Source organism: Teleopsis dalmanni, chromosome 1, assembly GCF_002237135.1.
Source record: "Teleopsis dalmanni isolate 2A chromosome 1, ASM223713v2, whole genome shotgun sequence".
Classification (NCBI taxonomy): Eukaryota; Metazoa; Arthropoda; class Insecta; order Diptera; family Diopsidae; genus Teleopsis; species Teleopsis dalmanni.
This window is the reverse complement of record NC_051846.1, coordinates 214,784,849-214,798,052: the sequence shown is the minus strand read 5'-3', so window position 1 is coordinate 214,798,052 and position 13,204 is coordinate 214,784,849. Positions and strand designations below refer to the sequence as shown.

Genomic DNA, 13,204 nt, shown 5'->3' with positions numbered 1-13,204 from the left:
AATAAATCCTTTGACGTGTTCGACTCATTATTCGGTGTGTCTTTTTGGATTTACGTTTTTGTATTTCATGTCTAGGGGCGTTACAAGTGCAGTTTTGAAACTCAAACAATGGTGAACTCAAGATTGTGTCAAGGTGGAATAGATTACAAATTATAGTTTTGTACTACCTACAAGAGACAATAAATAAACTCTTGTGTTTACAGATGTGTAGCTGAAGTTTTATTTAGTAATATTTTTACATTATTTTTAGTTTAATTATAGTTTCAATATAATTATTAAATAATATTTTTGATATTATTTCAATACTGTTAGTTGTAATAGTTGTGATAGACTTAATAAATCCATTGGCCTCCGTATTGTTTCTTAAAAACGATCTCTTCTAGATGTTGTTGATGTAATATTGGGACGGGAAGTTGGCGCTTCTCTCTCAGCTGTTTGTGGGACTTCTATTGAACGAGGAAGATTGGGATATGTTTGTGCTGTGATTGCTAAAAATAAAATCAATTGGAAATATTCGTTAGATTACAATAAAATGTTGCGTGTAGTGTGTAAATATAACAAACAAATAAACATGTTGGGTTTTAATTTATTATTATTTTATTGGCAGTCACATCAATATCATAATTCATGTTGGGATCTACACAGACTTAGTGTTTATTCTGATACCTTCGGAGGATTCTTCCCACACAATTTTTCAGCATTTTTGGTTAAATCGAATATATATGTATATGTATTCTCTAAAAGATATTATAATATATATATTATATATAATATATATAATATAAAGTAAAAGAATATCACAATTGAGATACATTCTCCTTACTTGTTGCTTTTGTTTAAACTAACAATATTCTATTTATAATAAAAAATATCCTTTAATGAAAATTTCAGTTAAGTTTTTTGCAGTTTAACTTGAACAGAATTTATATTTTTTAAACATCTTAATGAAATTTTTAAGAATTGTAATTTTAATTTGGTTTAATTATTAACATTTCAAGAACGAAATATTCTGAAATGTTCGAAAAACTTCATTTGACGTGAAACTTAAGCCATTAAAGTTTTATACATTAAGAAATGTTTATGGCTTCCAAAAATAATTTAAAAATCTAATAAGTTATTTTCTAAAGATAATTTGGATATGAATAAAGGTATTATTTAAGTTATGTATATGTATATGATAAGGCATAGAACCTCGGATGTAATCCTTTTTATATGCCTGTGAAAATGAATTTTATAGGATTTCATGCAAATCGTTCTCACTAGTGTTACCTTATAGCACAGAGTAGGAGAATACAATGAGAGTAGGAAAACGATATTATATAGTTAACACTATATCAAGTGTGTTAACTATAAATAGTTACTTGTGTGACTATATCAAGTAACTATTTATTTCAGATGGTAACAGGAAAAATAAAATGTCTTCAGAACTTACATTGGTTCTGCCGATATCCATTTTGGTCCGCATTGTAGAATACAGTCAAATACCTCCCATCTGGTTGCCGGTAGGAGTAGTAACCGACAACGACTAAAGTTTTGACGTTATCGATAAGTAGAAAATAACCACGTTCGTACCGTGCAGAACCGTCACTCTGCTCATAGCGGAACTCGTAGCTACCGTCCGGATAACGGTGATTAAAGCGGTCAATTATGCGGTTTTCGGTTTGCACTTTTTCATATTTTTCACTGTGAAAGGATTTTGCGGTCGTCACCGTAACTGGATTGTTGGTGTAATAATTGTTGTACTGCGTTTGTTGGACTTTGCTGTTTGTGGTCACTGCAGCATTGGTGCACAAAAACAGGCAAATAAACAAAATTATACATTTATTTAGCATATTAATCGGGATTATTATTTTATACACTTCTTTTGAGATATTTGTTTTTAAAAATTTTTGTAATTTAATAAGCTTCTCACAATGAAATTAAGCACAAACTCAGCCGAATTCACAGGTGGTATCGGTGTGTCTGAGTGATCTTGCTACAACAGTATAATTTGGAAAACCCGCACAGGTTGGGCTTTTATAGTGTTTGCGTCAAAATTTATACATAATAAGAAACAAAAATAAATGTAATAAAAACGTCAAAATTCACAATCATAACGAAATCTTAACTTCATCATCGGCACAACAGCGAATTGCCGGCGTTTTTGCGTTGAGGCAGTGCGCGCTGCCATAAGCGTTACACTTTTTTTCAGTACAAGCATGTGCTCACGCTAAAGATGCGTTTGTCAATAAATTTAAGTTATCAGATATAAAAGTCGGGAGCGGTAAGGTTCTGGGTGAGGTCTAATAGTATCAAAAGTCAAGCTGTGGTATTAATATATGATAATCTTTATTCCAAAATTGACTGGAATTTTTATTCAATTTATGATTAAATTTCTTTAGTCCTTTACATTTTGTTTAAGAAAAGGGAATGATTTTTATTATATTATTTTGACACAGAAACTAAAGTCTCATACATTTTAAAAATTATGTACTTCAAAAATCCGTCACTGTTTTTCGATAACATCTCTTTACAGGATTTAGACATAGATCACATAAATTACAGCCTAAATTATATCTCACAGAAAAATCTCATATCCAAGGCTCATCTCGTTGTGTTTGTTAATTGTTTCATATTTGAAATTCACAAAATCTTCAAAGACTGAAGCATCTGCGAATATATCCATTTCTCACAACTCACTCACAACTCAGCGAGAATAAATCAACACCAAAGGTTACTGAAGCGTAAAATAAAACAATTTAACTAAAAATTATTGAAGAAATTATGCGAATGAAGTACGTGATGACTTGATTTCTTCATTTTCGTACAAATTCGGTCTTTTTATGTGTCTCACATTATTCAATTTAGTCTTTTTTTTCATTTCGTTCTCGATAATTTATTCTGTTTATGCTTAAACCCATTTAAACACATTTTTGCCTTTTTAACTGAATTCTGTGATCACGTATCTTGAAATGAGTTCGCTCAAATTGTTTGTAGAATTAAGATTTTCATTATCTCAAACAAATCAGAGTAGAGCAATACTGCGTTTCTACTGAAAAAATTAAAAAAAAAATTAAAAAAAATGTTAAAAAAGAATCCTTAAACAAATTTAAGTATCTTTGGCTTAAATTGAGACTTTCATTTACTTAGCACGGTTCCTTTCCCAAATAAGTAAATTCATTTCAATTACAAAACAAGTAGACAACATCATTTTATTAATGAGTGGGTGAGGGGGAAATATCTATTAATTTCGTGCGTTTGAGACTGTTTTAAATATTATTATTATTATTAAATATTAATGAAGTGATTTGAAGAAACTGAAACATTAATAAACTTGACAGTGACTGACAATGACTTCGGATTCGCACAATCTAAATATCAAACCGTTCAGATGCCTGCCAGTTAAGCTTTAACGAGATAATTTTTTATAAAATTCAAACATTTATTCTATCTTTTCATCTTCTGGCTTTTAAGTGCCTAATAAATGTCAGTATCAATTGGTTTTATCTACAATAAAGAATCGATAATTTTTATCATAAAAAATTATTATTGATGTTTTATTCACTTAATAAAAAATAAAAAAGCACCATTACACGATACAATATGTTTTGTTTTTTGTTTTAAAATACCTGGCTTCTGATGAAGCAACACTAAAATCAAATTAACATTGAAGTTTTTTATTAATAATAATGAATTATAATGTTTTGGTATTTTTTTAATGTTCTTTTAATGATTTATTCAAATACACTTTATTTAAAGAAGATAAACAATAAAGAAATTTTACCGATTTTATATAAAGTAACAACGAAGTTGTAAGCAATAGAAAATTTCTAATAAAGCATCTTTCTCCATGAAAGAAAAATAACATGTAATCTTGACTTTAACAGTGAGAAACCAGATTATTGACTTTGGCTATTAGTAACGCCTAAAACTATCACTGAAAACAACTCTCATATTTTCAAATTTTTTACAGAAATAGTATCAACATTTATTACATGTTGCCCCTAATTCTATTATGAAAATGATCGTTTGGATGAAGCAACCAATTCACAATCCGAGAGGTTTGTATTTCTAGCGGCAATGAAAATATAGAGTAAGAACAACAATTTTATCAGTCTAATCTGAATGATCATGTATAATATTGTGTACACACAGATTAGATCAGATTAGCCTGATGTAATTGTTCTCCTTGCTTTATATTTTCATTGCCTCTAGAAATACAAATCGCTCGGATTGTAAATTGGTTGTTTCATACAAGCTCTTCATACAACTACACAACACAGCAACTTGCAATATTTAGTTCCATTTAAAAATGGCTCGACACTAGATCGATGATGCTTACACTCAATAGGCCATTCACGCAATACGTACTTTAACAAGGAGTAGAAGTTTGGGTAGCACCATAAATAGATGAAACAGCGCTGTGAGTAAAAGTGAGAAAAAAGTTAATTACAAGATCTTAGTACTTGAAAACACGAACTATACTGACTAGATACCTAACTACACTGGATTTTTCTTTTAAACTTTTCTTAAACATTTTTGTTTATTCTTTGTGTTGACCAAAGAAGCCACAGAGGAAGCCTTGGGGAAATTTTTTAAGTAAATAATATTCTTAAAAATTCAAATTCAATAATTATTTTAATAGCTAATAACATCATTATCTTTATGTAAAAAAATATGGTTTAAATACATACCTATTATTTAGTTTCCATTACCGAATTATTTACAACCGCACTTAATCGCAATTAACTGAAATTTATTTCGCTTCCAATTTCTATTGCCGAACCCTATGCGATTCTCCATTAACGCACATTTCGAGTTCGGAATTGGATTTAATGAAATATTTTCAATGTATCTTTATAATTAAATAATAAATTGTCACCATAAATTTTAATAATATGCATATTTTATTATTTAAATATTGTACTGTTAATGCATTGTTTCTGTATCGAACGCAACAAAAAAGGAAAACATCGAATAAGATAAAAATATATGAAATACGGCGTTTAAAATTGAATGTCGCCTTAAATGGTGGAAAACGCTCAAATTTGCGTATCACAGGCATTGAGAGCAACATGAATCAGATACTAAACATTACATAATGTACGAGTTTTGATAAGCAATAAATAATTTATTGGCTGGACGCGGCACGTAATGATTTATAAACAAAAATGCACTGCTCCGACTTGCAATTGTCACCATAATCACCAAGTAACAACCCGTTTTATATTCAATTAGGGACGGCGAAGATGTTTGCGCATCATCAAATGGTCGTAACCCAAGTTAACGACACTACATGCAGCCTTATCAATATCATCAAAATCTGATCTGAAATAAGGAGGAACATGTTCAATAAATTAAAGCAAATTTTGGGCAAATTGGCCAAAAGAAGAGAGGCGAACGTGTTAAAGCTTAATTTTATGATTTTGTACACTTGTACAGATATACACGCTCATAATCAATCAGCAAAGGACAGCAGAACAGTTGGACGGACGAACTGGTTGGACTGCAGACAGACACATCTACGGAAAGCCAAAAATATCTGTAGGTGTCGGTTTAATGTTAGGCGTAAATAAAGTTTCTTACCCACTACAATCAGCGTCTAAACCAGTAGGGCTACAAATGCAAATTTTTGTATTTTGCCTCTATTAATGGTAGTAAAATAAAGGTTATGTTTCATATTTACACAAGTATGCTTTTCAATTGAAAATTTAGTCCGAAAACAATTGCTGCGAACAAAAATAAACAAAGCCAAAATTGTCGAAGTCATGAAGTGTTTTGAATGAGGAATATAAATTTGAAGCCATTTAAGCAATTGCAGCTGAGATTCAATATTTCCACATTAATGCCAAAATGACCATTCGACCAAATGCTCCAGCATTACCTTATTTGTTGCAAACAAACATATAAACTTATTGCAAACTTACAACAAATGCCGTATGGTAATCCATTGAAGTTCAGACGAACACATGCTCCTCCATAAAGTTTAGAAGTTTACGTTTCTTCATTGGCTTACATAGCCAATTTCAAACCGCAAAAGTGCTCCCAACCTGCACAAATACTAGATTACACAAATTCGTGAACGGATACAAAATAGTAAATAATTCAGATTTTGTACAAATGTCACGTGATTAATCTTCTCCTATACTTACCCGATTAAGTTTCATAAAATGGTTTCATGTTTCCAATGACAGTACAAATAAGGACAATAAATAAGGAATGGCAGCAGACAAAACTGAACATATTCTGCCACCTTCCATCCATCCCATCCATCCTATCCAACTGACAATTTCACATACTAAAGCCTTGGCGTGCTGGTACTTGGCTGCCATTAAACATTTACTAAATCAGATAAATTCACAAACATTATACAAGCCACAAATTGGAGGTAAAACGCAAATCACTTCATAAGCAGCTCCGCACCATAACAGCCTTAATGTCTCCTGCTTCTGCTTGGAAGGAGTTGCTGGAAATGTAGATATTAGTTGGTATTGGTAAAAACATTTTGTTAATTACCAAAACAATTTTCTATTACTGAAAACACTCACAAATAGGACGAATTTATATTCTTCTACGTTCTAAATTTCAATGAAGGACTCATTTGTAGTTTAGGAAAATTTTGAAATATTTTTGTATGAACTTTTAAAGAAGAAAAAATATATTGTACGTTAATAAGATATCATATTGATACATTTTAAAGCCCAACAAAATTTGGGCTTATGACGATGCCATATAAATGTGCATTAAACTACTATATTTATTGTATAAGAAATATATTTTGTCAGATATTTAAAAATCTTTAGTAATATTATCTAATATTTTTATGGTCACGAATTCAATATTCAACAAGGTCTTTTTTTAGTTTCAATAAGATTTATTTTGTCAGTCCTCGCCATGCTAAGTCCCTACTAATGGTAGGATCTAACGTGAACACCATTTCTGCACGAAATGTGCTTTAATTACTGATTCTAAATTTAAAATTAATAAATATTTTCAAAGAGTTTAATGAGCTAATAGACCTTAGTAGATCAATAACACATCATTATGACAACTTAAACGCCTTCTATATAACATCATTGTTTCTATGCTTGGGTTTATTTTAATTTAAAATTTATATATTTATGCGCTGATTCTGAGCTTCATATTTGGCAGGACCCGAGTTCGATTCCTGGTACTTGCAGTCTCAAAAATAATTATTTACGAATAATTAAATATAAGAATTATTTCCAAGACCACTGATGAAGGGTATTTGGCAATACTCGAAACAGCTGTATGGTCAGCCAAAAATTCAATTAATTAAAATAATTTAAAAAATAAATTTTTGTTGTTGTTTCACTTCTGTTCGAAAAACCTCTTTATATATTTATGTAATCTTATCTTCAATACTATTAATAATAATTTCTAATTTGATTACTAGATTTTATTAAATTCAATCACTTAACAAGTGTCACTTTTCTATTTGTGTACGTCATATGGGAACGTACATAGAGGTTTGTTTAAGATGGGGTTTCGAGATCTAATTCAACGTTCATGTAAAATAAGTTGATTGAAAGAAATTAAATTATAATATTTGGTGTAAAATGGTTTGAAATATTTTTAAAGGTTTGAACCCCAAAATTTAAAGTCCCCGTGTTTATATTTATTATCTCTGCGAAAAAATAAGCATAGTTGTTCGACAGTTCCATATCAGTTGTTTCAGTAATTTTCATTTTCAGATGTTCTTAATTATTTGCATACTGACAATATTATACTAATTTGTATTTTTGGTGTGTATTTTGCAACTTATTGGTTAACATAATTGTTCTAAAAACTACAACTCATATGGTTTGTAAATCAATAAATGGAAAATGATGGGAAGCACTTCCGCATCCACATCCTTTACAAGAAAGCACAGATTACTCACATCGACGAGTACCTTCATACGGTGCAAAGTGGTCTCTTACTTCTCGACATCCTAATCCATAGCAATCTATTAGTATAGCCTTGTAGTTGGCAAATCGTGCTGGTACCTAATGCATATACGGATTTTGTTACCCAAATAAAGCTGGTCTACCTTAGTCTTTCTGATGTTCACATTCTTTTAAAATTTAATTTTCTATAGTCCCCAAAGGAGGTAAACTTATATCTATATTAGTTATGATTATGTAATACAATTATTTTTCCTTAAATTGACACCTAAATAAAGATTTACTAACTTTATGTTTTATATTATATTTTCAAACTTAAGAAACTTTTGTCTTTTTAATTTCAGTTTACGATCGTTACATTTTTAAATTTCATCTTAATTAAATATTTACATTCAAAGTTTAAGCCAAGTACGAACCATATCTGCTGAGCCCATGCTCCATACCTGATGCAGCCACAAAATTCTAATTTCATTTTCAAAAAACAAAAATTAAATGAAATATATTTATTTTCATTTCAATACATTTTTCAGAGTTTTACGACTCGGCCCCTCTTTCACTTCCATTTAATTTACTCCCTGAGGATCGCAAATGAATTGAATGAAGCTTAAATAAAAAGCTAAGCAAACAGAGCAGTTTCCTTACAATGTGCAGAATCAAACAAACACTTTATCATCCATTTAAATGAATAATAAATGAATCCGGCACTCCACATGAAAAGAAGCCACCAGCGTTGCCTGTGGTACCTGCACAAAGATTGCCTCTTGTGCGGCCGTAAAGGCACAAGGCAGTGCACTCGTGTTGTACAAAATGTTTTTAATTGCATGTCATTTGAAGTTTTTATTTACTTTTCATCAAGTTGTCCGTCTCCGTCTTCGCCTCCGCCTCCGCCGCCATCCCTATCCTCTTCTACCCTTATCAACTTCAGTTACAAGTAATAAAGTATAAATCGCAAAATAAAAACAAAAAAATTAATGTTGGAATTTGTCATTTAATAATTAAAAACTAAATTGGAGTGAGATAAGTACGCATGTCCAGAACTGCAGCTGGAACCTACAAGCTGCACTCTAAACACAGCTCATCACTCTTGCCGAGAGTAGAATTTAATCCGCTTTAACCATTGCGTTTGATGTGACACTTTCAAAACTATCATTTCCTACAGCAACAGCTTCATATCCTGTCATTCCTAACCCTGCGACAGCATTTGCGCCCAATCCCAATCCCATTCCAATTCCGTATTGCATGCTTGGATTAAGATTGGGATTTCGGTTTCCAGCTGTTGTGGTTGTTGGAACTGCACTGTCAAATGCATTTTGCGTAGTTGGCAATTGTGCGGTATTGTCGTTATGATGACTTGAATGTGGTTGTGGCTGTACTGTTCCTACTGCTATTCCTGCTTCAGCATGGTTGGCCACCATAGTTGTCATAAGAGTATCATCAACTTCACTTTTACTTTGTAATTTTTCTAAAGTTTTTGTTGTGCCTTTGGGTTTGCTGCCTTTTTGTGATTGTGCACTCGTTGTTGTTGTCGAATACTGCACAACTGGAGGTGCGTATTCTGGCACTTCCAGATTTCGTGGCAGCACAGGTTGTTGAAGTGTGTTAGTTGCTTAATTAATAATAATTAAAATCTTATTTATTATCCTTATTGCTCAATTCATCTTTTATATTTAACAATTATATAATTTTCTTAGTATTTCATACTTACAGGATACTTCATGGAAACCGTTCTGATCTGCTGTATAAAATACTGTCAAAAATTTTCCATTTGGCATTGGATAGGAATAATATCCTTTTCTTGCTAAAACCATCTTTTTACCAACTGGTATCCAGTATGCCCGTTCATAACGAGTGTCTCCATTACTCAAGACATATCTGAAAAAGTGAAAAAGTGGAAATTCATTTTGACTTACTTAAATGGGCAAAGTGAACCGACTTGGTTTGTGCAAACGAATGAATGAAAGAATAGTTCAATAGTTTGGTTATCAATGTGAGTATTAAATAATATTTCATTAATCAGTATAATAACTAATGAATTTCCGTAATTAAGTATAAGTGACTTCTTTGTCATTGTAATTTGTGTTACATAAACGAATTGATAATAAAATTAACTTAAAATTTTTTTTAGCTTTAATATTCTTTTTTCAATAATGAAAGAAGTGATATATGCATTCCAATTAAAATTACACAGTATTATATTTACCAATTTTAGATTGTATATCATCAAATAAGATATTTAAAATTTATAAGTGCACGACTTACTGTTAAGATAGGGTATTGCAGTTTTTAAACAAGTTTAATTATTACCAATTGCGGATAAGGAATTTCTGTCTATTTTAGAAGGGAACTGAATAAAACCATTAATTTATCAGTCAAAGTTCTCTTCGTGTTCGAGTAATATTTTGGACCCCATTCTAAAGCTTTATCCACCTGCACCATTCAAAATATATTAGTTATATTACAATTTCTTAATTTTAATGTTAGTCTAGCCCGCGTTCCATAAGATAGTTTGCCATTGGTACCCATCTAAGAACAATTAAGTAACTAAACCACTAACATTACACTACATTAATTCTATAATCACTTTAAAAGAGCAAAGTAAATAGCAATGAGTTTACTTTTGATTATATTTACTTTAGACCTTCGGATGGATGCAAATTTTCTTCCAAAATTAATTTGGTAGCATTTGAAGGATTTTTGAGTACTTAAAATTGAATTCTTTTCTTTCGGTTTCTTCTTCTTCTGTTTGGTTAATGTGGTATCATTACAGATGGAAATATGCAAATCACTCACCTGTACTCGTAATGACCGTCCAAAGAACGTTTATCAAATCTCTCAATGAGTCGTGGGCTAAGCACTTCAGCGGGATGATAGGTGCGGTCATCATCAGCATTATTCGATGCAGCTGCTGTCGTTGTCTTAATAGTGGTAGGTGTCGCTTTCGTTGTTGGTGTTGTTGTTGTCGTTGTCCTGCTTTTTCTGGTAGTTGTTGTCCAACGTGCTTCCGCCACATTAAGCACGCTAAAGACACAAATAATGGTCGCCAAAATTAAAGCACGTCTCATTTTATGGCCGCTTAGGAGCTTTAAAGAAAATTTAAAATTTTAATTTGTTTAATGCTCGAAATCGCCCGAGTTTATCACTGGGCATTGTTGTTGTCTTTTTACTGTCGCTCACTTAGTATGCAATCTTCAAGTTTATGCTTCGACTGAAATTTAATAATTGATTCTTAAAAAGCCAAATTTTTGGTTTTTATACCCCCGAAAATTGGTTTAGCACAGAATCCTTCTCATTCTGAGTTTTGTTATTATTTATGGCCATTTACGAGTGGATATGTATGTGTATGTGTATGAGTGTGTGCATTTCTTTTAAGCGCTGGCTATCAGCAACAGCAACAGCAACAGCAGTTCAGCAGCAGAGTTGTTGTTGGTATTGAAAAAGATGACAGCAAAAGCTTGTTGTTGTTGGTTTTTATTTGTGCTTTTGTTTTTGCATTTCTTGTGGTTTTGTGTGAAATGTTAACAAGAAGTACAAATTATGGCAGCGCCCACACCCTTCGGCGTAACCCTGCAGCTCATGCCAGCGAAGCTGGTACATATTGTTTATTCATTTCTTTCATTCGCTTTAATTTTATAACTGCGCTGGTTCAGTTTGACGCTTGTTCTTTGTAATAATGGTTATTCCCGCTCAAAGTGTGCCAAGTGTAGGGAAAGGCAGAGACGATAACTGCAGCGCCGCACTGCAGCGGCAGCAGCAGTGGCAGCAGCAGCGCACTAAAACAGCGGCAGCAAGTGCAGAGTAGACATTCTTGTTTGGTCAATGACCAGTGCAAATATGCAGCTATGCGGCGCTGCGTTGCGTTTGTTTTTAGCTTTCGAAATGTTTGCGTCAGCGGTCAACGGGAACTAAACGCATTACCTGATGCAAATCGCGATAAGCTTCGTGCTTTATAATTATAAGCAATAAAAGCATCGGTTTATGACTAAGCTCTGGCATAAATTTATGTCCTAACGACTTTTTTCCACTTATGACAATCCAAATGCATGAATTCAACAATTTTAAATCATTTTCACTGGAAAGTCCTTATGCTTCTTCTTCCATCTCTGCTTCTACTCTTCACCGCCTACATTTCAATTTTATTTGTTATTAAATTTGTTATTTTTGTTTATTTTCGAAGCGCTCAATTCAGTGAATGGGACCAGCAGTGCTAAAAGAAGGGAGCAGAGAGCAGTATGAGAGTAGGAAGACGAAGAAAAATTGCGCTGTCAGCACATTTTTCACATTTGATTCTAGATACTTTACACAGTTTGTTGCTTTTCTGTCACTGTGTACTAATAATCGTTGTTGTTGTTGTTGTTGTTGTTGTTGTTGTTGTTGTTGCTGCTGTTCTGTTAAAATTGTGAGTTTATGTCCTAGAAGTTGTAATTGATGGTTTTTGTTCTTGTCAAAAATGTCAATGAGACGATATTTTTGAAAAACTTGTGTCATGGAAAAATATATTCGTAACAAACGAGGTTTAAATATCAAGAATGGATTGCAATCCAAGGAGTTTAATTTTGTGCTTTACTTTGCCGAGTGCTTCAGCCGCAGGTTTCGCAGCCACCATTGAAGGGGATTTTTGTGCATGAGTAGATCTGGCGGTGAATCTGCATGAGTTGGAAGAGCATGATTTCATCGTTTCGCAACAAAAAGTGCTATTTTAGAACTCAAATTTAAACTCCGTTACACTTACTTATCCTTTGAATTCCACTTTTCTGTGGTAATCACTTCGTCATTATGTCAACTTAGTTGCTATTGAAAAAATTCTGTTTACAAAAATATAGAAAATTTTGAAATGAGAATTCGTTATTCGGATTTATGTAAAATGTGGATTGTTAGAAAATATTTGTGAGCTTCATTCATGACCTTCATGGCCTACTTACACATAAAATTCTATAAAATGGTGATAACAATATCATAACATTCATAGCGATGAAAAATTAACGATAACTACCTTGGTAAAAAATAGGTCTAATTTGAATACTAGTGCAAAGACTAAACTTTATATAAACAGTATTGGTGTACACTGGTTACCAGTTATGTAAAATCAATTTACAGAGCAATGTACATTTATATAGCGCTATTATTGAAGGGTACCGCCTGCTCCATAACTAATCTTTCTATAGGACGAGTCTATGCAATAGTTTTCATGTCATTTCGTTTTGATGTTTTAGTAACTTTATGTATTAGAATTAGAATTAGAATATGTAGAGACGTGAATCCACATTACCTCTTTGGAATGAGTCGTAAAGATCTCAGTCATTAGACTATGAAAGAATTTC

General features: G+C 32.1%; 2 protein-coding genes across 3 annotated transcripts; both read right to left on the bottom strand.

Annotated features, from left to right (window-relative positions):
• Positions 1–279: 279 nt before the first annotated feature.
• LOC119671935 (endocuticle structural glycoprotein SgAbd-2) lies at positions 280–1,994 on the bottom strand. Its single transcript, XM_038082824.1, has 2 exons — positions 1,433–1,994; positions 280–488 (listed from the first exon to the last, which is right to left on the bottom strand). The coding sequence occupies exons 1-2, from the start codon at positions 1,830–1,832 to the stop codon at positions 364–366; spliced, it is 525 nt and encodes a 174-aa protein (XP_037938752.1). The 5' UTR covers positions 1,833–1,994; the 3' UTR covers positions 280–363.
• Positions 1,995–8,854: 6,860 nt separating this feature from the next.
• Positions 8,855–11,156, bottom strand: LOC119671934. 2 transcript variants are annotated; one of them, XM_038082822.1, is made up of 4 exons: positions 11,061–11,156; positions 10,677–10,966; positions 9,592–9,758; positions 8,855–9,492 (listed from the first exon to the last, which is right to left on the bottom strand). In XM_038082822.1, the coding sequence occupies exons 2-4, from the start codon at positions 10,946–10,948 to the stop codon at positions 8,987–8,989; spliced, it is 945 nt and encodes a 314-aa protein (XP_037938750.1). In that variant the 5' UTR covers positions 10,949–10,966; positions 11,061–11,156; the 3' UTR covers positions 8,855–8,986. The 2 variants fall into 2 exon arrangements, with proteins under 2 accessions (XP_037938750.1, XP_037938751.1); XM_038082823.1 differs by having other exon boundaries at positions 11,051–11,112.
• Between the last annotated feature and the right edge of the window lie 2,048 nt (positions 11,157–13,204).

Bases quoted from the DNA above. Each gene is read 5' to 3' on its own strand.
- LOC119671935 (XM_038082824.1), bottom strand. From the start codon at position 1,832: ATGCTAAATAAATGTATAATTTTGTTTATTTGCCTGTTTTTGTGCACC. The intron at 489-1,432 runs GTAAGTTCTGAA...TTTTATTTTTAG, and splicing joins TGGATATCGGCAGAACCAAT to CAATCACAGCACAAACATAT.
- LOC119671934 (XM_038082822.1), bottom strand. From the start codon at position 10,948: ATGAGACGTGCTTTAATTTTGGCGACCATTATTTGTGTCTTTAGCGTG. The intron at 9,759-10,676 runs GTGAGTGATTTG...TCACTTTTTCAG, and splicing joins GACGGTCATTACGAGTACAG to ATATGTCTTGAGTAATGGAG. The intron at 9,493-9,591 runs GTAAGTATGAAA...TTATTAATTAAG, and splicing joins CGGTTTCCATGAAGTATCCT to CAACTAACACACTTCAACAA.